This window comes from Notechis scutatus, chromosome 1 (assembly GCF_049901735.1).
Source record: "Notechis scutatus isolate UNSWTSFEM ecotype Mainland chromosome 1, rNotScu1.2, whole genome shotgun sequence".
In the NCBI taxonomy this organism is placed as follows: Eukaryota; Metazoa; Chordata; class Lepidosauria; order Squamata; family Elapidae; genus Notechis; species Notechis scutatus.
In genome coordinates, this window is record NC_142009.1 from 170,042,401 (window position 1) to 170,069,298 (window position 26,898).

General features: G+C 36.6%; 1 protein-coding gene across 4 annotated transcripts in view; it reads right to left on the reverse strand.

Moving 5' to 3' along the window:
• The window catches only part of PARD3B (par-3 family cell polarity regulator beta), a 926,621-nt gene that overhangs the window by 640,325 nt on the left and 259,398 nt on the right, over positions 1 to 26,898 (reverse strand). For all 4 annotated transcript variants that reach the window (XM_087949489.1, XM_087949488.1, XM_026673207.2 and 1 more), the window contains exons 5-6: positions 20,263 to 20,351; positions 9,694 to 9,780 (exon numbers count right to left, since the gene is read on the reverse strand). In XM_087949489.1, coding sequence (XP_087805615.1) covers positions 9,694 to 9,780; positions 20,263 to 20,351 — 176 coding nt within the window. The remainder of the gene's footprint in view (positions 1 to 9,693; positions 9,781 to 20,262; positions 20,352 to 26,898) is intronic.

Here is a 26,898-nt window from a genome sequence, read left to right on the forward strand (position 1 = left end):
TAAATTATTTCATTAATCATTTCATCAGACACCTTCACAGTTAAATGTTATTATCCTTGGTTGGATTTAAATTATCAAATTTACTGTGGAATACACGCTCTTCTTTTCTAAGAACTTCGATCGTCTCTATTGCATCAGCCACTTTCTCTTCTGTTCCTCCCTGTCTTTAACACCGCTGAGTGAAAGTGGTCCATAATCAGTAATCAGTTCCCCAAAGTTCTTAAACACCCATTCTGGCTTCTTCACATTCTGAGTCTGAATATCTTGAATCTATTTAGTTTTAATTTCTCTGTCGTCTTCTTGTTCGCTCTATTTCAGAAAATTAGTTAGGTTGGGCAAGCCCTTCGCTCCCAGAAACCGCTCTCGACGCTACCAAATCACTGCCACTTTTCGAGCTCTAGCCCAATTTCTGTCAGAGACTACCTCTTTCACCCTTTACGATTTACAAACCTTCTTTTTGGGCTGTCACTTTTCATTGCTCTCGATCCTCACACTGCAAAGTCTGATCGATGCCACAGTCTGTTATTGCAAGTTCTTGCTTCTTCTTTTCAATTGGATTGTCGCGACTTCAGATCCGCCATTGAGAATTGACAGATGCTTGCACGCTGGACTAGAAGGGTATCCCTTCATCGCAGGGGTGGTCATCCTCCATCTACACTGCTCCTCAGGTTTCCCCAATCCACCACAAATCTCTTCAAGACCTGCGTGTCCTTGCAGGGTCCTCCCAACCTGTAGATTTGAGATAAAGGAACGGAGCCCATTCTTCTTTCCCCACACTGTCACGACATCACCACCAGAAGTCCCTAGCAAATGTTTTATATGCTCTAGTTAATAGTACAATATTACCGGATAAAAAGCTACACAGGATTAGGTTAACAACTCTTAATGCTTTTTTGCCTGTGTTGTTACAATGGGCTCTAGCACTTAAATCATTAGAGATGAGTACTCCAAGGTCCTTGACCAAGTGGAGGTCATCTACAAGGTCATGTCCATTCAGCTTGTATTTTATTTTCTGATTTTTTTGCCAATATGTAAGACAGAGCATTTGTTTGTTGAGATTTGAAGTTGCCACTTATTGGACCATTCTGACACATAGTCAAGGTCTTTTTGTAGGGTAGTAGTATTGTCTGTGATGTTGAAAAGTTTTACAACATCAGCGAAAAGAACACAGTTGCTTTTAATATAACAAAGGTCACTTATGTAAAGTATAAAGAGAGTAGGTCCTAGACCACTGCCTTGGGGGACACCGCTGTTGACAGGTATGGGATTTGATAGGGCGCTCCCTATTTTGACCATTTGTTGCCTGATTGACAGGAATGCCTCTATCCAGTTATGCAGGTGTCCAGAGATTTCATAAGATTTTAATATTAGAAGTAATTTGTCGTGTACCACTGAATCAAAGGCTTTACAGAAATCTATGTAGATTGTGTCTGTTGCTTTGCCCTGATCGAGTTGAGTAGTCCATGTTTCTGCAGTGTAGGAGTTGCAGATTACAGGATAATTTTTTCTGAAACCAAATGGTTTGTTAGAGACTAGGTTGTTTGTCTCTAAGTGGAGGATAATGGATTGGTTAATAATTAATTCCATGACTTTGCAGGTGATGCAACATAAAGAGATTGGTCTGTAATTTTCAACTAGGCTGGGGTCTCCCTTTTTAAAGATGGGGATGACCATGGCTAGTGACCATAGGTTGGGCAAGGAACGGGTCCTGAAAAGTTTTTTCAAAGATTATGTTTAGAGATTCTGCTATAGCAGTGGAAAGCCTTTTTAAAAAATAGGCACATAATCCATCAGGTCCAATAGATAGAGATGGTTTTAGACTGCATAGTGCTTTTTCGACATTAGCTTCTGTAAAATCGATATGTATTAGATCATTGTAATTGTCTGCAGTTTGAGTATGAAATATTGGGCATGAGCCATTGCTGTTTACAAAGACTGAGCCAAAGAATGTGTTAAAGAATGTGTTGATCTGATAATTGGTGCATTCAATCTTTATCTGTAGCATAAGTTTTTGTAGCGGCTTTTAAAGTTGGCTATATAGCCAGTTTTGTTTTTCCACCAAAGGGATTTTTTTTTATTGGAGCTTCCTTATTGTTATGGGTAATTGTTTTTTCTGGTTTTGGGGGTTATTAGTGGTACTTATAGTTTGATGACTCTTTTGACTTTGAGTAAAAAAATGTTGTACTGGTCTTCAGCAGTATTGCAGCCAGTGAATAGGATTTGCCAATCAAGAGATGAGAAGTCAGTGTCTATGAGATCATAGTTGGCTTTTTTAAAGTTATAATTGGGGATCCCGATATTGTGATGATTTTCGTGGGGACTTATGTTGAGACAAAAGTCAATCATGCTGTGGTTACTGTTGGAAAAGGGTTCTTTTATTTGTAATCCTTCTCTAGCAAGTATTTTGCTATCCCAATGAACAACCTGTACAGTTGCAAATCAAGTCAGGTACTCTTTCTTAGGCTCTTTCAATATAAGGAGAGAAAGCCTCTTTCTTTTGAGAAGTTGGGCCATCCTCCACCTATAAATGGTTTGGGGAAGGAATATTAATCTTCTTATTAAGATGAAAGCAGCAATCATATTCACAATTCTACATCTAAATGGTTTTCAAGATGGCTGTGCACATGGATGCTGCGGCTAACCGCTCCTTCTTTCAGTGCATGGTGTGTATGATTCTGGGTGTCCTTTGGATCCTTTCCTTGATTGAATCCTGTGGGGCAAGGAGCATCTATAGTCAGCAAGACTTGTTACATATTGGACTGAAATGTGAAAGGCTATTATGGATGATCTTATACATTCTCATAACATACCGAAGGAGGCAGCTAGGCCCCTGGAGGAATCATGGATCACTATCCCTGTAGGAAGGAGGAAGAGGCGGAGAAAGAGGAACAGAAACAGGAAGAGAGGATGCCGTGCTGGGGTTTTCTTTAGGCTCAGTAAGTTTCCACACAAGCCTTCAATTCCAAGTATATTTCTTACCAATGCAAGATCTCTGACTAACAAAATGGATGAATTAAGGCTACAGATTACAAAGACTAAATTCATCAAGAACTGCTGTGTTTTGCTAATCACAGGAACTTGGCTTCACTCACTCATTCCAGATGCAGCTGTTGAACTGGAAGGCTACATAGCTCACAGGCAGGACAGGAGTAGAGATTCTGGCAAGATCAAAGGGGGAGGTTTAAGCCTTTATGTGAACAAAAGCTGGTGTAGACAGCCACTGCTCCATGGATCTGGAGTATATGACTCTTAAATGTAGACCCATATATCTTCCGCGGGAATTCAGTGTGGTTTTGATTACTGCAGTCTATGTGCCACCTGATGCCAATACTACCATAGTTTTGGGATTCTTATATAACATTGTTAGTAATCAGCAGAATAAGTATCCTGATGCTGTGCATGTCATAGCAGGGGACTTTAATCAAGCTGATTTTAAAGAAGTGCTCCCTAAATTCTATCAGCATGTTAAGTGTGCTACTAGAGGAGCATACAAATTGGACAAAGTATATACAAACATCAAACATGGCTATAAGGTTATACAATTACCACATTTGGGACAATCAGACCATATGTCACTGCTTTTAGCACCAGTGTACATCCCTCTTAGGATGTCTCTGCCTATAATAAAGACAGTGAAATCTTGGCCAGAAGATGCTTCCCAACAACTTCAGGATTGTTTTGAGAACACAAATTGGGACGTCTTTTACCACCCTGATCTAGAGGTGCACACTGCAACTGTTCTGTGCTATATCAAACACTGCACAGATACAATCACTGTAGATAAACGTATTAGGATCTATCCCAATCAGAAACTCTGGATGACTAAGGAAGTCCAGCACTTCTTGCATGACAGGACCAAGGCCCTTAGATCTGTTGATGGGGCAAGATACAGTGTTGCCAGAGCTAATCTGAAAGAAGAAGAAGAAGAAGAAGAAGAAGAAGAAGAAGAAGAAGAAGAAGAAGAAGAAGAAGAAGAAGAAGAAGAAGAAGAAGAAGAAGAAGAAGAAGAAGAAGAAGAAGAAGAAGAAGAAGAAGAAGAAGAAGAAGAAGAAGAAGAAGAAGAAGAAGAAGAAGAAGAAGAAGAAGAAGAAGAAGAAGAGAGGAGGAGGAGGAGGAGGAGGAGGAGGAGGAGGAGGAGGAGGAGGAGGAGGAGGAGGAGGAGGAGGAGGAGGAGGAGGAGGAGGAGGAGGAGGAGGAGGAGGAGGAGGAACAACTTTATTGTCATTGTACAAGTACAACGAAACTGTGGGTGCACCCCAGCAATTGTTTGCAATACAATAAAACCAAAGCACTTAAAAATGAAGATAAGAAAATAGAGTACCCACGTCTCCATTTGCAATTTGAGAGTACAATATCTATGAATATACACAAAATATACATCCAACACTGACTGTAACACTTAGCCGAGTATGATACATAAGAGATGGATTGTATTGTAATATGTTATTATACATCTGAATGGGGTATTGAGATTTCACATCTTTTCACATCTTAATAAGTTAGTGACTTTGTGTTTATTTGCGGTTCGGATGGCCCAGGGAAAGAAACTATTTGTTAGTTTAGTGGTGTGGGATTTTTTTTTTTTAATAAAGTTTTATTTGGGTTTTCACACACAAAATACAAGTAAAACATCTTTTTTGAAAATAGCATGGTCCCGGGTTGAACTTCTTTATACAGACACAAAACTCAATTTCATGCTCCTTTTTGTATTCTATTCCATATCTTATACTATTTTACATTTTCTATATAGTTTTTTCCCCTCTTTTAATTTTCTCAATTTTATTTTGATTATCTCATCTCAATTCAAATCATTATATTTATACTTTTGTCTGTGTGTTTCAATTTCATATTATCTTTTCTCATTAAACAAATTTTCTCCTGTAGTTACTAATTGGAGTATGACACCTTTATATCTTTTAATTACATCCATTCAACTCTTATTTAAACTTCAATATATACCTTAAGTTTATGACCTTCAATATAATACATAATACATAACTTCCAAGTGAATTCTGCTTGGCACATTCTTATAATACACATTATATTCTTTAAAAAAGAAAGAAAGATTGTAAATATATGTAATTATAAACCCTCATTCGATTCCAGTTCAGTTCTATCATTAATAATCATTAAAACCATAACATCTTTAACACTTCTTTTCAATTAAATATCATACTTCCTTAAAAACACATATAATCTCCATAATTAATTTTTCCCTTATTTCTCTTCACATATGTTTTATAAATCATTAAATATACCTTTTGTTACATTTATTTATGGACAAGCATTCCACTGAATTACGATAGCTATTTTATCAGACATTTTAATCATATATTGTTTCATATTTTCTAAAATTATTTCTGCTTCTAATATAACCATACTATCTTATGAACCTTTGCAGAATCCCCTTTTCCATTAAGTTTTCACCCATTATCTCTAAATAGGCCCTGTTTCTCTATATTTTGCTTCTGTCCTTTATAACTTCTTTTCCTTTCTTTCTTCCCTCTCATCTTCTCCCTCCCCTTTTTACCCCCTTGTCTCTCTAGTTCTAATTCTCTCTTCTGCATTTCCCTCTTCTGTTGCTTTCTGATTTTATACTTATTTTTCACTCTATTTTTTTTTTGGAGTTGTTTTTCCCAATCTTAAAGTTTCCATTCTCTTTCCCCCCTTTACTTTTTTCCCCCCATCTAAGATTACTTGTTCATTAAAGATGGCTTCTTCTTTGTCGCAATCTTCTTGTTCGGCAGGCATTTCTTGTTGTTTCTCATAATTCCAAATCTCCATTTCTAAAAACTGAAATACGAAGCCAAAAGAACCTCTCCCTTCTTGTGCATCTTCTTTGTACTTTTAAGTTCCATTTTCAGTTGTTCTAAAAGTGGAGCCATTTTAAAAAGTTTTAAACAACCACCCGATTGATTTTAGTCATTCAAAACAATAACCAAGAATCCAGAAATCATCAAGTAATCCAGATAGTCCCGAGTTATATCTTCTTATTTCTTTTTCGACTTTCTCTTCCTGGGGTTTTTGTTGCGATATTTCAGTTAGAATGTATCTTTTGGAAGTCTTGTTGAGATTTTGCTGTAAGTTCTTTTTTTAATTCCAGGCAGTCTCCTCCCTTCCAGATCCTACCCTTTTATTCTTTTCTCTCCTTTCCTGTTTTCAAAAGCTTTTAATTATCCAGAAATCTTTATTATCCCCTTTGACTTTTTATTTTCAGCATTAAATGCCTATTGATGTCAAAGTGGATTTTTTTCCAATTTCTTGCTTAAGTCTCTTAGCTGTCAGTATAGGAAAAGGAGAAAACCAAATCTTTTCCCTTTTCTCTCTCCTTCGCAGCTTAAAAATCTTCTTAGGGAACAATGTTATTGTTTTTTAACAGTTTCAATTCCAGGATACCTTATTTGTTGCTTTTGCTGTTTGACCCAGTCAACCAAAACTTTCTCTTCTTATCTTCCTCCTGCACATTCTTTTCCGGTTGAGTTCTTCTTTGTGGTGGCCATTTCTGACCACCGATGCAACCGCCTTCGGGAAAGGGAATAATGGCCAGCTGGGGAGGAGAGATGCGGCTCTCCTCAACCCTGCTGGCAGTCACCCCCTCTTCACCACCTCTATGGGGTGGCTTAGCCCCGAAACCAGCAGGCTCGGGGCGCTCCAGCGGCGACCACGGATCGAAGCCTTGCAGAGACGAGGTTTCGGTCTGCCGCTGAAGAAGCTCAAACCGGAAGTCCAGTGGTGTGGGATTTTATTGACTTAAAACGCCGTCCAGATGGCAGCAGGTCAAAAAGATAATTGCCAGGGTGTGAGGGGTCTTCTATGATGGTCTTGATTCTGCTTTGGCAGTGGGACCTGGCTAAGTCTTCCAGGGAGGGCAGAGAGCAACCAATGATCTTTTGAGTTGTGTTTATCACCCTCTGTACAGTTTTCCTGTCCTCAGCTGTGGAGCCTGCATACCACACACCCAGGCAATATGTCAGAGTGCTCTCCACAGAGGCTTTATAGAAAGCCAGCAACAGCTTCTTATCCAGGTTGTTCTTCCTGAGAACCCACAGGAAGTGCAGCCGCTGCTGAGCCTTCTTCACTATGGCCTTGGTATTAGGGGACCAGGAGATATCGGCTGAAATATGGATGCCAAGGAATCTGATCGTAGGGACAGTTTCCACTCATTCTCCGTTGATGATGAGTGGGGCGTGGTCCTATCCATGTTTCCTGAAGTCCATAATCAGTTCTTTGGTTTTATGGACATTCAGTGACAGATTGTTTTGTGAACACCAGATAGACAGGTTCTCTACCTCTGCCCTATATGCTGTCTCATCCTCTCCGGAGATGAGGCCAATCACGGTCATGTCATCCACAAACTTTATGATGGTGTTTGTTGCGTGGCTTGGTGAGCAGTCAAAGGTGTACAAGGCATATAGCAGGGGGCTCAAGACACAAACCTGGGGGGAACCAGTACTGAGTGTAATAGTGGAAGAAAGGTGGGGGCCAAGTCTAACAGACTGGGTCTGTTTGTCAAAAAGTTCTTAATCCAGGACCACATGGGAGTGGGGACCTGCAGATTATACAGTTTGGTTACAAGTGTATCTGGGATGATAGTGTTAAACGCAGAGCTGTAGTCCACAAAGAGCATCCTCACATAGCTCTGTTTGTTCTCCAGATGACTCAGAGCTCTATAAAGTGCATCCTCTGTAGATCAGAAAGGTATTTGGAAGGCCAAGACTGAGTATAAGAGGAAGATTGTGGATAATTTTTATAGCAATAACATGAAGCAGGTGTGGCGAGGGATTCAACAAATTACAAACCATCAACTGACCAATGTCATCCCTGCTGAGGGGGATGCTTCATTGGCAGAGGAACTGAATCATTTCTTTGCTCGCTTTGAAGTGGAGACATCAGAGACAGATAAAATACAACCACCAGCCAATTGTAGCCCCCACCTCATTGTGGAAGAACAGGAGGTGAGGAGCATTCTGAGGGCTGTGGACCCGAGAAAGGCTGCCGGTCCTGATGGTATCTCTGGCCGAATGCTTAAAGACTATGCTGATCAGTTGGCTGGAGTCTTTACCAGGATCTTCAATCGGTCTTTATCCCAGGCCTATTCTATCTTGTTTGAAAGCTTCCACCATCATTCCGCTGCCAAAGAAGTTCCCTATCAATAACCTCACGATTACAGACCAGTGGCACTCACTCCTATCATCATGAAGTGTTTTGAGAAATTGGTCTGCCGGCACATCATTTCTGGTCTTCCGCATACATTTGATAAACACCAGTTTGCATACAGAAAAAATAGATCTGCAGAGGACGCTATAGCCATCACTCTTCACACTGCTCTGACTCACCTAGAACAGCGGGGGGGGGGGGCTATGTGAGGATGCTTTTTTGTGGATTTTAGTTCTGTGTTTAACACAATTCTTCCACATAGACTAGTGTCTAAACTTCTGGACCTTGGGCTTTCTAATTCAATTTGCCTTTGGATTATGGATTTCCTGTCTGGCCGCTCACAGAAGGTCAGATTAGGTAATCATACCTCTTTAGCCCTTATTCTTAACACTGGTACACCACAGGGTTGCGTATTGAGTCCCTTATTCTATACTCTTTATGTGCATGACTGCATTCCCACTCACGCTAGTAATACTATTGCTAAATTTGCAGATGATGGCACTTATCTCCGGGGGGGATGAGTCTGCCTACCGAGATGAGGTGGACCGGTTGCTTTTGTGGTGTGAGGACAATAACTTGGTCCTCAACACCAATAAGACCAAGGAGCTTATAGTGGATTATAGAAGGAACAGATCAGACATCCAGGCCTTGCTTATCAATGGAGACCGAGTGGAGCAAGTGGCCAGTTTTAAGTTTCTGGGTGTTACCCTAAAAGAGGACCTGACCTGGGGTACCTACATTGCAGCCCTGGTCAAAAAGGCCCAGCAGAGATTATACTACCTGAGACTTCTCAGAAAACAATAACTGAATGAAAAACTGCTGGTGACCTACCACTGCACCATGGAGAGCATTTTAACATACTGCACCTCTGTATGGTTTGCCAATTGCACAGTGGCAGATAGGAAAGCACTCCAGAGGGTTAACATCATTGCCCAGAAGATCATTGGTTGCCCTCTCCCCTCTTTGGAAGAGCTTTATAGTTCCCGCTGCCTTAAGAAAGCTCAAAACATTCTCAAAGATCCATCTCATCCTGAGAACCTTTTTTTGAACTATTACCATCTGGCAGATGGTACAGAATAATAAAAACAAGGACAAATAGACTGAAAAACAGCTTTTATCCCAGGGCAGTAGCTCTTTTGAATTCTGCTGTATAGTGCAGTGTTGGTGTAGCGTCGGGGATCTTCAGTTCAATGTGTGAAGGGTGAAGGATGTGTGTTTGTATTTATTTTCATGGTCATGGTCATGATGTGCACTGAAGATGGTGTTTGATTTCGTTGTACGAGGTGCAATGACAATAAAAAAAAGTAAACTAAAATCACAGATCTTCTCTTTGGTCAGGCTTTTAATTGTGAATTGGTTTTAACATTAATTTTAATGCATGCTTCCAGGTTTATATAATGGAACCTTCACTATTCAACAGAATAAGAAGATTGTGATTTTCAGTATGTGTTGTTAAATATATACTAGTGCTGATATTTGAAAAAAATCTGATCACTTTTTTTACTGGTTTGCTTCTCCATAATGAAAATCCCTTACCTTCCACTTAATGATGAAAAGTATGGTACCACATGTATCCCCAGTGGGCCTCCTTCCCCAGATATTTCTACGATTCTTGTCACACCACTAAGAAAAAGGGAAAAGCATCAATTATCTTCAAAAGAAAGCAAGACAAGTTGAGAGATTATTTTGAGCTTGTAAGAGACACTTATTGCACCTCAATACCTTTTACCAATCCCTGAAATAAATGGTCATTCTTAACAACTTGCAATTCCATAAGACCATCCCTTTAATAGCCATAAAGTTTGTTCTGTATGCTCTATGAGGTAAATTACACAGTCTCTTCAATATACTGGTAATTGTTAAATATGTCTATGAAAGCAAGTTTGGTACAGTACTTAACATATCTACACTAAAAATTGGGAGACCATGAGTTCTAGTTCCACCTTAGGCACAAAACCAGCTGGATGACTTTGAGCCACTTACTTTATCTCAGCCTTAAGAAAAAAAACAGCAATGGCAAACCACTTTTGAAAAATCTTGCCAAGAAAACTTCAGGGCCTAGTCCAGGCAATCACTAGGAATCAAAGCCAGTAGACTTGAAGCAAAACAACAACAAAGCCTACACACAAGAAAACTGGATATCCACATATTGAAATAATTAATATTCAAACTGTCCACATGAATCAAATTTGATTTATTACAAATCCCATAATGATATATGCTGCAAGTATTTATCTGTATACATGTTTTCTTTTTAGATCTATTAGATTCTTAGATCTACTAGGAATACAACAGTAGAGAGGCGTGAGATTCTTCTGTTTAACCATCCTTTTTGTTGTTCAGCACAAAGATGGATTTTTTTGTGCTCTATAATAATAGCAAAAAGAATAATCCTTAGGAAATGGAAAATACCATAACCATAAGGGATATATGTCTGGATTTCAGAGATATTGATTTAGCAATTTTGGAGAAATGTATATATTTAATTAATCAAAAAATGTCACATCTCTCCCTTTGGGAAATTTTTTTGAACAAGCTTGGTCAACATTAAAAGCTTTTTTTAAAAAAAGGTTTACAAAATCAAACTTCCGGTTTGTCGGCTTCGGAGGCGGCGGGGTTTCGCGATCTCTGCGATCCCCGCCGCGCTAGCCGCTCTTGGTTCCTCCGACCCAGACGGGTCCGGAGGATAAGGTTGCCCCGTAGAGGCAACCGAAGACAGGGAGGATCCGGACAAGGGGTTGGGGTGTTCGCAGACCCCTTCCCCACCCGGCATAACCTCCTTTTCTCAAGTCGGTCCAGTGGCGGTCAGCAATGGCCGCCACAAAGAAGCCAGCAACCGGACAAGATCGTGCTGGAGGAAGAAGGAGAAATTTTTGAAGCGAAAGTTTTTTTGGCTGAACTGGGATTAGAAGATATATTTAATACCCTGAAATCTAAGATTTGGTTTTTTGTTTGAAAGATACTTTGTTTCCAGAAGAGATTGGCAAGCGGCGAGTGAAAGTGTTTTCAAGTGAAAGTGTTTTCAAGTGAAAGTTTACTCTCCTTCCACATGGAATTAACAAATGAATGCTGAAAATACTACTATTCTATAAAAGGTAAAAATCTAAAGCTTCTTGTTATAAATGGGAAGGGAGAGGACAAAAGGAAAATTTATACTAAGATTTTGTTGAAGGAGATGCCTGGAAGATTTTAGAGATTGGAAGTTACTGTAATAAGAACTTAAAATACAGACTGGTTTTCTTTTTCTCCCTTTGCAACTGATTTTAACCCAGGAAGAAGGGAAGAACTTTGTGCTTTGTTTGGATTGTTTGGTGACTTTGGGACTTTGGGATTTGCTTTAAGCTTGGAAATATCTTTGGCTGTTTTAAGAAGAAGAAGAAGAGGATTTACAATGACTTTATCTGCTGATAAACTGAGAGAGGAATATGGCAAAATAAAGAAAGACGATGTGGGAGAAATTTTTTGCTTTTTAGAAATGGCGCTTGCTACTTATCAGCAAATACAACAATTGATGGAAGAAGAAGAAGAAGAAGAAGCCATCTTTAATGAACCCATAGAGGTGCTTAAGAAAGGAAGAAGAAAGAAAGGGGAAAAAAAGGATATAAGACTTAAAAAAATATCTAAGAAAGAGAAAAGTAAGATGCAAAATCAATATAAGGCTAGAAAGCAAAAGGAAAGAGAAATACAACAGAGAGGGGAAGTTAAGGGGGGTAAAAAGACCAGATGGGATAAGACAGGGAGGAAGAAGGGGGAAAAAGGCCACAAGGGTATCAAACAAGATGTGAAAAAGAAATGGTTTTTTAGGGATAAAGGGTAATATAATTTGGTTTTAAAAGGATTCTGCAAGGTACATATGATAGTATTGTAGTATTTGTATTAGAAATAGAAAATTATAATTTTATAAGATTTGAGTAAAGACTAAAATATTAAAGGTTTAATAATGGTAGAATTTAAGATTTAATAAAATATTAAAAGGAAGGTCTAAAATATTTAGTTTAAATATAGATTTTAATTGACTATTGTGTGGATGTTAGTATGAATATATTATTGTAATACTTGCTTTTGAAATAGATAATTGGAATGTTATGAGATTTAATGTTTAATGATATATTTAATTATGTTATGGATTCACTATTTTCTTTTTGTAAGTAGTATGTACTAAGCAGAATCAGATAGGGAATTTGGAGTTACCTTAAATGTTAATTTAGAGGTGCGATGGAAAGGCATCATACTTTGATTTGTGATTTCAGGAGAAATTCTTTTATTTTACTATGGGGAATGAAATATATAGACAATTGGAAAACAATGGACAAAGGATAGAAATATAATGATTTAAATTAAGTTAATAAAGAAAATAGAATTAAGAAGAGAGGAAAGCGGGGAGAAGTTATAAAGAAATTACATAATGGTAATTAAGATAGGTAATGGCATATAAGATGAATATGAATTTAATTGAAGTCCATACAAAGAGTGGTAATCCAGGGCCAAGCTACTTTTTTGAAAAAGAAGTTTTACTTTATGTGTTTTGTGTGTCTATGTCTATGTGAGATTTAGTAAAACCTTGGAGGAAAGCGGGAGGAGAATAATTGCAAACAAGACAGAGGGAAATATGAATATGATGATTAAATTTAATGAGAAGAAATGAGAGTGTTAAAAGATATTTAAGTAGAAATGGGATATATTAAAATCACACTGTATAAAATATTGTATTATCTGCCTTGTAAAAATTTACAAGGGAAAGAGGTTTAATGTGTACAAGGTTTATGTTTTGTTTGTCTTCAAAAACTAATAAAATTTGTTTTAAAAAAAAATCAGATGAGTTTGGAATATAGTTTTTTTTGAAGTTTGCAGATGATACAACAGTGATTGGTCTCATTCGAGACAATGACGAATCCACATAGAGACAGGAGGTTGTACAGCTTGCCTCGTGGTGTAACCGGAACAATCTGGAACTGAACACACTCAAAACTGTAGAAATGGTGGTAGACTTTAGAAGAAACCCTCCTATACTACCACCTGTTACAATACTGGACAACACAGTATCAACAGTAGAGACCTTCAAATTTCTAGGTTCTATCATATCACAAGACCTAAAATGGACACCTAACATCAAAAACATCATCAAAAAAGCACAACAAAGAATGTTCTTTCTGCACCAACTCAGAAAGTTCAAACCACCCAAGGAGCTGCTGATCCAGTTCTACAGAAGAATTACTGAGTCTGTCATCTGCACTTCTATAACTGTCTGGTTTGGCTCTGCAACCCAACAAGACAGACACAGACTTCAGAGAGTAATTAGGACTGCAGAAAAAACAATTACTACCAACCTGCCTTCCAGCGAGGACCTGTATACTGCATGAGTCAAAAAGAGGGCTGTGAAAATATTTACAGACTCCTCACATCCTGGACATATTATGTCCTTTTCATCTCCTCCTCCTCTAGAATTGGTCAAAGTTTAATTATCAATTTTATCAAAAAAAAATATTAAACCAAATATTTTTATTGTTCCATCTTCAAACAGACATACATAAAATATTGTAAAGTAAAAACAAACATACCATAACATGCTAGAACAAGGAATATTACATAACTGGTCTCTTTTGTTTCAGAGAACAAGGTGGGTGAGATGAGAACTTCATCTCAGAAAATTCTGTAATGTGTAGTGTTGGGCTAGCTCACCAGTCACACCTGTCACATTTTCTACTTCAATATTTACTTATTAAACAATAATTTTCCTTCTAGGCTGAATAAATCTTTAATACTTTTGAGCAAACTATAATTGTAATTTATAATTGGTATCTGAGTATGCCACAGCATTCAGATATTCAGTTCAGCATTCTTACAATACATCAAGGCTTATAAAAATTGTCACAAATAAGTGTATGAATCAGCCTCTGCTATGCTTTAAACAAACATTATATAGAATTCTGTCACCTAAATTCATGAAATTGAACTAATTGCAGTATTATAAAATAAATAACAATTCACAAAATAAAGGCTGAAATATGCCATGCTTCAGGAAATCAGTAGCCTTTATGCATATTATGTTCTTTTTTTCTTTCAGAATTTTTTATTTATATTTTTGAAAAAAATATTTAAAAGACAGTGGAATAAATAGACTCTTCTTACTGTTTTTAATAAGTAGCCATTTTAAAAATTGCTGAGAGGTGACAGGTGAATATTTGGGCCAATTCTGTACTGTATAAATGATAAATGGAAAAAGGTCTAATTCAAATGAGAAATCCAGATTTCTTTATTGAACATTTGCTGTAATTTAGGAAAATGTTAATCATTTCACAAATGAGATTGACTTAGGTTAGATTCATTGTGAGGCAGATTTCATATCATCTCTCTCCATGAATGAACATGAATAAATATAAACTGCAGACTAAGATGGAGGCAACAGTCTAATCCGACATCTTTCAAAATGTGGTCTGGGAGATTGCTGGAAATCCACAAGACCTAAGAGGTTCCAAGCAGTTAAATAAACAAATATTTTAAAATTTCTCAGTTTTAATTTATCATACAAACAAAAGCTCTTTGGAGTGCTCCAAAATTATAAAGCATACAAAGGGGTGCTAAAACCAAAATGTTTGAGAATCACTGGTCTAGGGTAAGGCACAAAAATAGAAATAGAAGCAGATAATAAAAGAACAGATACCTGGGGGTGGGAGAGTTGTCTCACCATTATAAATTGATCGTACTATGCACTAGCTGTAAATATAAAGTTTTTCTGTCCATTTTCCTATTAACTAAGTGATTTCAGGAAGCTGCTTTGGGAGAGCATTTCCCTGGATGGTGACACATAAATACTTTAAATAACAAAGGAATGCAGGACAGAATCTTCTTCATCAGCTGACTCCTAATATGACTCAAATATATTATTTTTCTCTGTGAATTGCTGGCAGAGGGTATTGATGATATGCCGAGATTTCTAAATTTAAATGGCTACAGCACACTAGCTTTCTTCTTACTGACTCAGGAATGTAAGATATGATTACATCACCATTCCAGTAAAATTAAACAAGGACATTTATTTCCTCAGAAAAATACCATTCCAGTCACTAGCTTGAATTTAGAGACAGAAAAAAATCTCTGCTGAGGAAAAACAAATAATTCTGAGAAAGATAAGCAATGAACCTTCTACACTGGAAATTGTCAATAACTGCTATATTATAAAATGTATTGCAAAGTCCAAACTTATTTCTACGCATGTAATAAAATGTATTGTATACTATTGCATGGTCTGGATTGCCAAGAGCCTTTATTTGTGCACAATTTACAGTATTACGTGTCTGAATTTACATTTTCTATACATCCTATGAAATTTGAGAAATACCAATTTGTCCAGTTGTATCACTCTTCTCTTGATTTGTTTTGAAATGTTTATTTGCAACCATAGGTTTTAGCAAAACCACTCTTCTCAAAAATAATGTATTTTAATAAAAATGTTTCAAAATTGTATTCAACATGGACTTCATGTCTTCAAGGAAAAAATCCATTATCCTTATAGGTAGCTTCTAAGTATGACTAGCTTTTAAATTTCATGCATATCTCTTTTATATTTCAAAAGATATAACTATAATTTCTTAGATCTTTGGGTATAGTAAATATTACAGATAAAGTGATACAAGATTATTCTAATTATCCTAAATTATTATCCTAAGTTTTGGATGTGAACAGCAAATAAAATAATGACCTGTATAAACTCTGCCTCTGGGTTTATTTTTTTTAAACATATACATATATTTACATATACATTCTTCCTAATGTTTTTCCAGAAGTGCAGAAGTGCTCCACAAATTGGGATAAAATATCAACAAATATTGGTCAAATCCAATCCTGAAAGCTATCAAGGAGACAGCTGGCTCTTGGTCTACCAACTAAGCAGCTGTCAGCACCTGATGATCGGAGGTTCGGCCCAGATCGGTTGGGCCCAGATCAGCTGATGGCCGATCTGCAGTCAAGTAAGGAGATAATTGCCATGGTTGGTGTGAATGAGCTTAGCTCCATGTCACTAACCAGGTAAGGCTTGGGAGAGCTCTTTCGCGCATTTAAAATGCTGATCTGATGGCTTTCAGAGTTACCGCAGCAACTGTCTGAAGGGCGGGAAGAGAGCTGTCAAAGAAGATTGTGAGGAAATTGACAGCTTCATTATTGATTGCTTGTTCGGGCAGTTTCTCGCCCTCGAGTCCAGATGGCAGTGCAAGTCCCAGGGGAGGCAGGCTGCCTGACAGTTTAGACAGGAAATGGTGGATTCAACTGCTAATGGCGGCCACGCAAGCAGGAGAGTGGAGGAAATGGCTTGCAGGTCATTACGCTCTCCCAGTCCTGAAGCCCCAGCTCCATCAGCTTCCACGGAAGCCTCCAAGCCTAAATCCAAGACTGCGGGGTCTCAAAAGAGCTCCAAGGCAGGCAAGCGTGATGAGCACCGTAGAGACAGGGCTCTAAACAGGTTATGGGCTACGAGACAGCAAGCCCTATTCCAAATAGTATGGTGACAGATTCCTGCCAAATGGCCATTAGACAGGTGAGCTAAGCCTCATCAGAATGACAGGCGACAATTACAGGAATTTGCCACTGGGGGAGCTGAGGAGCAGTTTCATTTCCAAGAACCAGAGCTGCCTTTTGGCATTGCTGAGGAAATAGACTTGTTTCCTGTCTTCCCAGAAGTTGCATGAACAGCTCTGAGACCCAGAGCGGCTCCAGAGGCCACTTTCACCCCCACTGCTGCGGGGCTCTGATCAGCAGGAGGGCAGGACCCTGATATACAGTTAGATATGCAGGCTGTGATAGCTAAAGCAGTTAAACAAGGAGTATCAGCTGCCCTGAAGCAATCCAGGTGATCATCCTCAGTGGCCACAGGTTCTTAATCTAGACCAATATTCTGATACTGTGTTTAATAATGTACTAAAATAAAGAAGAACCTTTGGGGGGGAAAGATGAAGATGAGGACTACTAAGCTTAAAACTGGGCAGCATTGACTTTAATTGTGCATCATGAGAGCACTAAATAGCCAAACTACAATGAATGCTTGTAGAAAACAATTTTACCTATAGGTTCACAACAGAGCAAATTTTGACACAATGCTTAGTATATAAATGTGCCCCTCATGCCCACACTTTTCAGTTAGACACCGCTGCATTCCCCATCTTTTACCTGGCAGTTCTAGGCAGGGGTGGGTTTCTACCAGTTCTGTCCACCTCTGTAGAACCGGTAGCTCTGAAGAGCAGCAGACATAGAACCGGTTCTATGTCTGCTGATGCTTTTGCCTAGCCGCCCACCTCTTACCTGATCTTTATTTCCTGATTTTTCAACTTCAGCTGCCAAACGAGGCACAGCTGCAGTTAAAAAAGCAGGAAAAGAGGGCTGTTTCAAAGGCTGCTTCTCTGCATACAGCATGCTGATGTCGATTTACAGGCGCGCGGCTCGCAGCGCACAGGGAAGCACATCATAAATCACCAAACCTCGTAAATCTCGAACTGGTAGTTAATCCTGTTGTATCCTACCCCTGGTTCTAGGAAATTATTAGCCAGAGTTGATATTTCAGCATGGAATACATCAGGAACAAGGAGGTGATATAGACCTAATCAGGAAATTGAGTCAATCAACACAAGGCATTAGCTACTGATTAAATCTACAACCTTGCAGGAAATTAAAGTGACAACAAAACAGGAAGAGAAGCTGATGTGGTCAAGTATGGAATAATAAATGGTTATCCAAGCAAATACAGGCATCATAGAGAGGCTATAGAAGTCTTTCAGGGAAATACTTCCTACTGAGCCAAGAGTTTTTGTGGAAGAAATTCAATTACTACATTTTACAGATATAACTGAAAAGAAATACTCTGGTATTCCAACTTAATTGCAGCAGGGGATATTGTCAAAGGAAAGCTTTGCAACATACAGTATTATTATATTGTTTCACACAAGTAGACAATATGAGCAAAAATAGATCTTTTCTTTGCATTTTTGAGATCTAAACATAGTGACATGGAAGATGCAGGGAAATCTTTGCTAAGGCTGAGGCTTCTCTGGACATGAAGATGGAAAGTAAGAGGATATTGTATTTTCAAAGAGTAGAAGATCACCAAATGGGAAGAAGGTTCGAAGTAGAACATTAATGAGTAACTTGTATATGAAACTATATGTAATACTTTATTGTAGTCATTAGCCAGCACAGATTTTCATGTGTTAGAACAGGGATAGGGAAACTTGGCTCTTTTATCACTTATGGACTTCAACTCCCAGAATTCCTGAGTGAGCCATAAAAGTTTCCCCATCCCTGGGCTACTGGTTTTTCAGTTGTGGGGGAAATCAATTTTTGACTTGAATGGGACTATTTAATACACAAATGTAGGGCATATGGCTCACTCAGGAATTCTGGGAGTTGAAGTCCATAAGTGATAATAGAGCCAAGTTTCCCTACCCCTGTGTTAGAACTATTAGAGACTTTGTCACTGACAAAGCATAGGCATAACCAGTACCGACTTAAGAAAAATACTTTTTTAAATGGACTTCTTTCATATATTCACAGCAAAAGGTTCAGTTGATCATGCATGTGTAAATGAGCACTTTATTTCAAGATACAACAAAAATCAGTGCTAGTCAGGTAAGGGGTGGGGGGAAATCCAAAACACCTAAAGCAATGCTTCTATAAGAATTAATTGAAAAAATCAGAGAATAAGATGCAAGCTTTTGAATTCTTCAGAAGACTTCATCAGACAAGACATTAAACAGAGAAGCAGAGGGGATAGAGAAAATGTAAAAGGAAGGAAAACCAAATTTGAAGGAATTTTTATTTTTAAAAGAATAATATAGGTTTGTTTATTAAAGTAATATACAAATTTAAACTGATTCCAGAAATGGTTTAACCTGGGACACTATAGAAGATAAAAATGATAGTGAATTAAAATTATCAATTTTCTAATAATCTGAGATTATTAGAAAAATGGATTATTATTATTCTTGTGGTGATGGTAGTGGTTGTTTGGTATCTTTGTTTAGGGTTAGGTTTATACATATTTATTGAGTCTTTATATTCCAGTGACAGCATCTTATAAACTTGGGAGAGCACTAATATTTATTAGCCTAAGATGCAAAGGTAGGCATTTTTAAAGATATATTTATTATTTTTTTCCAATATAGAATAGAATAGAATAGAATAGAATAGAATAGAATAGAATAGAATAGAATGTTTTATTGGCCAAGTGTGATTGGACACACAAGGAATTTGTTTTGGTACAAATGCTCTCAGTGTTCATAAAAAGAAAAATACATTCGGCAAGAATCATAAGTATAACACATAATAGTAGTCAAAGGATACAAATAAGCAGTCAAATTATTCTAGTAACCATAATAATAAGCAATCAAATCAAATCAAATCATACTAGTAAACAGTAAATAAAAATCATAAGGATACAAGCAACAAAGTTACAAAGTTATTCATGCAGTCATAAGTGGAAGGAGATGATATACATCCATATTGTGTGTGAACAGAGTTGATTCTGGGTATCATTCATATTAATCCAGTTCATCATAACAATATTAGTAATCACTATCACACTTGTCGAAGTAATCCTCATTATATTGCTTAAGCATACATTAACTAAAAAAACCTAGCTCCTCATCTTTATCTCTATCTTCATCTATGCCTTCTTATTCAATCTAAACATTTCTTTATATATGTAAACAAAATTAATTCTAAGTATCATCCATATTGATCCAATTCACGCTAACAGTATTAATAATCTCTATCATGTTTATCAAATTTAAGTAATTCTCATATTATTTGAAAAATACATAAAAGAAAATGTCTAACATCTGTAAACTTCTAGTCTTTCTGTCATGACATTGAGTCCCAAGTTAGATGGCAACATCTTGTAGTTGAACCCCAAATGAGATGGCAATACAGATGCTTTATGACACCTTGAAATCCATCAAGTGCTAATATTTTTAAACTACAAGATTTCTACAGTCTTATCTACTTAATATGTTAAACTAATATATGTATAAATTTGCATTCTTAAAAGCAAAAATTCATAGACTTATTTGTATTCTAGAAATAGAGAAAAAAAGAAATATAAAAAAATGGGATTTTTTTTACCTGAAATTAAGTTTTGTTTTCTGAGAAGTCAGTGTATTATTATTATGTGTAGTGAAATCCCAGGCTTCTGAAGATGATTGTGCTGAACACTAAAAGATACAAACAATATGCATTTTAAATCTGTTATATCAACAGTATCATATTGAGGAATGAAGCTGTAAAAAAAACCCAAAACAATGAAATACCACATTGTTCTTGACAAGGTTCTCCATAGCTCTCTTATAATGATAGTTATAGAAAACTGCAAAACTGAACATTAACACTGATGTGCAGATATTTTACCTGATATTATTTTATTTATCCCCATTTTTTATTAGTCCGGTGGAAACACTAGAAAGGGAAACTTACTCTTTTATTTGCCCTTACAGAAATTATTGAACATGCATAGAAACATACCTAATGCACTTATATGGGAGAAAAGGATACATTTTGAAGAGATGCAATAGCATCAGAAGCAGGAATCATGCGTACTTGCTTAGGTTATAAAAATATTGTGAACTGCTTAGATGAGTGATGATTAATATCCAAAATTACAGCTAACACTTAAGAAAGATATTAAAGTAATTTAAGTAAGATGAAAAAATTATCGTATCTAAAAAGAAAAACCTTAAGGAATACCTCCTTATAATCATTAGTATTCCACAATATATCAGTATGGTTAAAAGATAATATTACATAAATTTTTAAAAATGGGAAATGGACTGGACACATTTCACCTAATTTATATTTTGTTTGACTGTCAATTATATGTTCCCATCTGGCCTAATTCTTAACCTCCCTTTTGGAAAGAACAGCCTACTGGGATCCAAATCACAAATTCATATTTCCTTCTGAGCTCAATTGTACATATTGTAAGCCAGTATTGCTAAGTTTAAAACTAAGACAGTCATCCTACGAACCCAATACATTGAACAAATTGGGGTACCCTGCAAGGGATATTCATTTATGTGATTACTGTCTCTCTCCAGGGGTGGGATTCAAATTTTTAACAACCGGTTCTGTGGGCGTGGCTTAGGTGGTGGGCGTGGCTTGATGGCTATGTGACTGTGTGGACATGGCTTGGTGGTCTGTTATTGGCTGGGTGTGGCCAACTCAATATCACTCATATCGAGGCATGCATCTCCTCGCCTGGCCTCTCATGACTGTGGGGATGCTGCAACAGTCGTAAGTATGAAAAATGGTCATAAGTCACTTTTTTCAGTGCCTTTGTAACTTTGAATGGTCACTTCACACAAGCAAAGAACCAGCAAAGGAGGGGGGGAAAACTCCAGAGACGTTCCTGAGACAGGAAGTCTAGTCCTGCCAAGAATGTAATAAGGGTTAACGGAGAGACAGTTTCTGTAAGCAACACCAGAATGTTTCCTTTCAGCCTTCCTTACAGGATTAGGCTAGTAATTTCTTCTAACAACCGGTTCTCCAAACTGCTTAGAATGTTAACAACCGGTTCTAGCGAATAGGTGCGAACTGGTAGAATCCCACCCTGGTCTCTCTCCAATAACACACTTGTTTTTTTATCACGTTAATTCCTCCTTTCTATCTTATTCTGAAATTAGATTGTATTTTTTATTTTATGCTTTATTTTATTGATAAAGTTGTAAGACTAGTCAATCAATAAACTATTATCTAATTCATTACTTTTAAACATTAATGTTACTTATCAAGTTATTTGATGATCTGGAATCTTATCTTTTACAGATCATTGTTCTGTCTCACAATGAATAAAATGGTAGATACTAGCTAAAAGCAAAACTAGTGATTTCTGCATAGGTAAGATTTCTCAGGCTCCTATATAACTATTTTAGCTTCTTAATAATCCCATAATGATGTTTTAAGATCACTTTGAAACCATCGATATATAGAACCCAATAAACTATTGAAGAAATGTTCATCAGGAGAAAAGGAAAGATGGAGAAAAGGGTCTGAAGTAAGATGGAAATGTTCTGCTTAAGCACGTCATGGCTTTGCATCTTGGGTGCAGAAGAAACATCTACCAAGCTCAGGTTTAATTGCAGAAAGTATATACAAATATGCAATATTAGGATGAGAAAACGCAGTCATTTCATAGAAAGAATAAGTAGTATGCTGTCCTTTTTAAAAGAATTAACCTCATTTTCAGTACAAATGTGAAATTTTAAGACAGTAACCTATTGCAACACAAAAAATATTTTTTTGTGGTTTTATAGGTTGACAGTAACCTATTGCAACACAAAAACACTACGGAAACATGTTTTTCATTAAAGCAACTTAAGTATTGGATTTTGATTCTTTGACAGCATCAAAAGAAACAAACCTGCTGCTGTACAATTTTCTCATCTGTGATCACTCCAGCATTGACTGTGCAAATAATAAGTGTAACATGTTAAATTATGTGAGAAACAGGAATGCCATGAACAGAGATGATATATTTATTTTGAGTTTATTTAAATAATTGAAAAAAGTGCTGTGAAAAACCGATCCTTCAATTTGGAACAAAGAAGGAAAGTGAAGAAGAGAATTTTACACTAATAAAGATAATATCTGAAATCTATATATCTGGACAGTCTTTGACACTTATATAAATCAAAGACTCTTCCAACGCCTCACATGTACTGAGATATTTCAAAGCAAAAAAGTTTATGAAATTTGTCACAGGCGCAGACAGAACCTGATTAATTACTACAGGGGCCTAAGTCCTATTTAGTTCAATGGAATTTACTCCTCATTAAATGAGAATAGGATTATAATAATCATGTATTCAAAGAATATGAAATAGGTTCACTAAAAATTATGATATAAAAATAATTAAATTGGGGGGAAATGAAATAAGAATTTTGTAGTTCCTCTGAACTTTCCTTCCTATTTTTCTTGTAGATTCTACTGCCACCTGATTTATTCAGTTTAATTTAAGCCATATAAGAACAGAGATATGCGGGCATATATAGTACATTTGTGTCAAAATCAAATTTAATAAAGTACACATTCTATTTCCAACAAATAGAACTTCTCAACATCTGAAAGAGAAATTGCATTGGGATATATATAAGTAAAGAATACATAAGGTTTGCCCACATCTTTACATTTTGGAGGTTGGTAGGAGGTTGACTGCACCCTTCAAGCTCCATCATTTTATGATATTTATTTATCATCTACATTACTGGATACTGGGCCAACTGCAGTTCTTGAACCATTTTCAAGGCTACCTGATATACTGTGTGGCAATAATCAACACTAAAGTTCCCTGTTATGGCTCAGCCTATCCTAGGACTGTCTCTTCCAAGTAATTTATCATGTAATTTATCAGATTACAATGGAACCTTTCCCCAATCTTATAATAATAGCTAGTAATGTATGAGTAAAACTACTATAAAGTCATACCTGATCTTCATCTCTTCAAGCATTCCAAAAAGATACTATCATCAAAAGTGTGAAAAAAGTCCTAAGCGATCAAGTAACATAAAGAGGCTTAATGTTCCCTGATCTCTCTTCCTTATCTTGATCATCTCACAACCAAGACAATCTACGTTCCAAATCCAGATCAGACATAGGAGCATCAACGACCAATCAACTGACCATTTCTTCTTTCCCCCACCCCTATGTTCGATGAGAACTATTGGAATGACTATTTTTGCCACACTAACTTTTCTTCTTGATTAACCTCTACCTTATCAAAAGCTACCAATACGTTCTATCAGGATATTCTATTCTATTTGTCCTCTTTGCTCAAAGCTCAGTCTCACTGTCTTTTTACTGTCAAATATTTCATCTTTACTATTATTATGGTTTGTCATACAGTCAGTCACATTTTTAGACTAGATTTGGCATTTTTATCAATCTATCCTTTCAAAGGACCTGGGATATTCCAAATGTGGAATATTATTATTATTATTTAAATATTTTTAAATATTTTTATTAAGCATATTTCATCAGTTTATATTACTTTTGCCATCTTTGCAGCGTTCCAGCATCAATAATATTCATATTTACATATCAGTTACATTCCTTTTTCTTCCTTTAACTATGTACATTACCATTAAGTTTAATATACCTCTTAAATTACCTTTATGTTTAATCTTTACTTCAATTTTCTAACCATTTATACCATGTGTCCCAGACCAAATAATATTCCGTTTCCCTCTTTCTTTTAATTCTAATGTTAGCCTGTCCATCTCCGCACAATCTAACACCCTTTTTTATCACCACTCCCTCAGAGGGCGTGCTGTCCTGATTCCAGTTTTGTGATTCCAGTTTTGTGCATATGCAATTCTGGCTGCAGTTGTTATGTGCAATATAATATATTGAATTTTCTTACTGTAGTTTCCTCTTATTATCCCTAGTAGAAATAGTTCAGGTTTTAACTCAATTCGTTGACTCGTGATTTCCTCCAGCCATTTTCTTATTTTGGTCTAATACTTCCTAGGGTAGCCAATTGATGGTATTGTGGAAAAATATTTTCAGGGTGATGAAAATGACAAGCAAAATGACTACTATGAAAACAGGGAAGAAAACAACGTCAAATCCATCATTGACAATAGCATCCCCATCAGGTCAAATTTTAATAGAGGGTATGCTGAGTGGTGAGAAAACAGGCTCTACACTGAGTATGCAGACCATGCAGATGACTCTCCTTACGATACAGGACATGATGATGATAAGGCAAGAGGCTATAACAAGAAATCATGACAAAATAAATGATATAGGAAAGATGAAGGGAGATATTCATAAACTAGATGATAAAATAGGGATGATACAACAGGCAATAGATAAGAATGAACAAAAAATGCAGGTGGTGGAAATAAAACAGAACAAAATGAAAAGAAATTAGAAACAATGGAACAGAAACTGATGGCAGCAAACAGAAATCTGAAAGAGGCAATCGTCCATCTAGAAATAGAAAAAGAAGCCTTTTTCTTCAGATTTCAAAATGTGGTTGAAAATAAGGAAGAAGACCTGATAAAGATCATGTCAGAACTACTAGCAGATACTCTACAGAAAAGTAAGCAGGAAATCAAAGGTGACATAGATGAGATTTATAGAATACATACCAACTATGCAAGACAGCACAAGTTACCAAGGGAGTCCATGTGAGATTCCCTAGGAAAACAATGAGAGATGAAATCTACAAGATGATTAGGGATGAGCCACTGATTTATAAAGGAAAAGAAATCCAAACTTTAAAACAAATCCCAAGAAGGGTTAGGGAACAAAGACGAGATTATCGTTTCCTGTCTTCGCAACTGGTTAAACACAAGGTGCTGTTTAGATGGCTTATTCCAAAAGGAATGTTGATTATGTGGCAAGACAAGAAATTTAGAATCGATAATCTGGACAACACGCATGAATTTTATGATCACTATTTAGTGATGGATGAAAACCAAGGCAGTAGAGAAGAGATAGAGATTAAGAGTCAGGAAGAACAGCAAATAGAAGAGAAAGAGACAGACCAAGATGAAAGAGGATGGGAGGAAATGGAATGTTTTGAAAGAGAAGGCGCGAGAACAAGAGCGCAGAGAGAAACAAGGACAAATAGAAGATAGAGACCTACGTATAAACAATAAGATACAGGAGGAGATTAAGATGATATCAATAAACATTAATGGAATGAATTCACCTGCAAAAAGGAAACAAATACTAGTAAATTTACAAAAACAGAATATGGACATTGTGTGTCTACAGGAAGTACATATTAAGAGGCAACAGGGCAGCAGCTTAGAATACCCCAAATTTGGGAAATTCCATTTATCTCTTGCTCATCAAAAGAAGAGAAGAATAGCGGTATACATAAAAGAGTGGTTAAAACAAAATTATTCTAATGGAAGAATACTAATGATTGAAATAATAATAAACCAGAAACAAACGTTGCTTGTGGTAATATATGCACCAAACAATAATCAGAAGGAATTTTATCGCAAATTGCATGGAAAAATAATAAGAGACAGAGTATGAAAACATATGTCTAGTGGGTGATTTTAATGCAGTGGTGGACATTAAGAAAGACTATACAAGTAATTAAAAAGAAGAAGAAAAGGAAAATGCTACCAAATATATTCTTTGAGATGATACAAGAACTAAACCTGCAAGATACATGGAGTGACTTAAATCCAAAAAAGAACCAATACACCTTCTATTCAAGTCCGCATAATTCATGGTCAAGGATAGACATGGTATGGATGAACCCAGAAATGGGAAGAGACATAAAAGAGATAGAAATTATGACAAATACTTGGGCAGACCATAATCCTCTGAAAGTAAGATGGAAAGGACAGAAAAAAAGAAGGAGATGGACACTGAACCAAAAGATTTTGAAAGAAAAAGACTACATCCAAATGATGGGAAAAGAATTGGAATTACTACTTAAAGAAAATAAGAAAGAACAAGCGTTGCTGCAAAAATTGTGGGATACCACTAAAGCATATGTGCGAGGATTATCGATAGCATATGTAGCTCGAAGAAACAAGGAAAAGAGGAAATAACAAACTTCACTTCAGGAAGAACTTTAAAAATTGGAATTAATACTACAAAAAGAACGTCAGAACAACAAAATTAAAGGAGAAAGGGCTTTAGTTAAACATAAAATAAATCTAATGATATAAGAAGAAAGGGCACAAAATCTTAAAATGGTAAAACAAAATATTTTTGAACATGCAAATAAACCAGGGA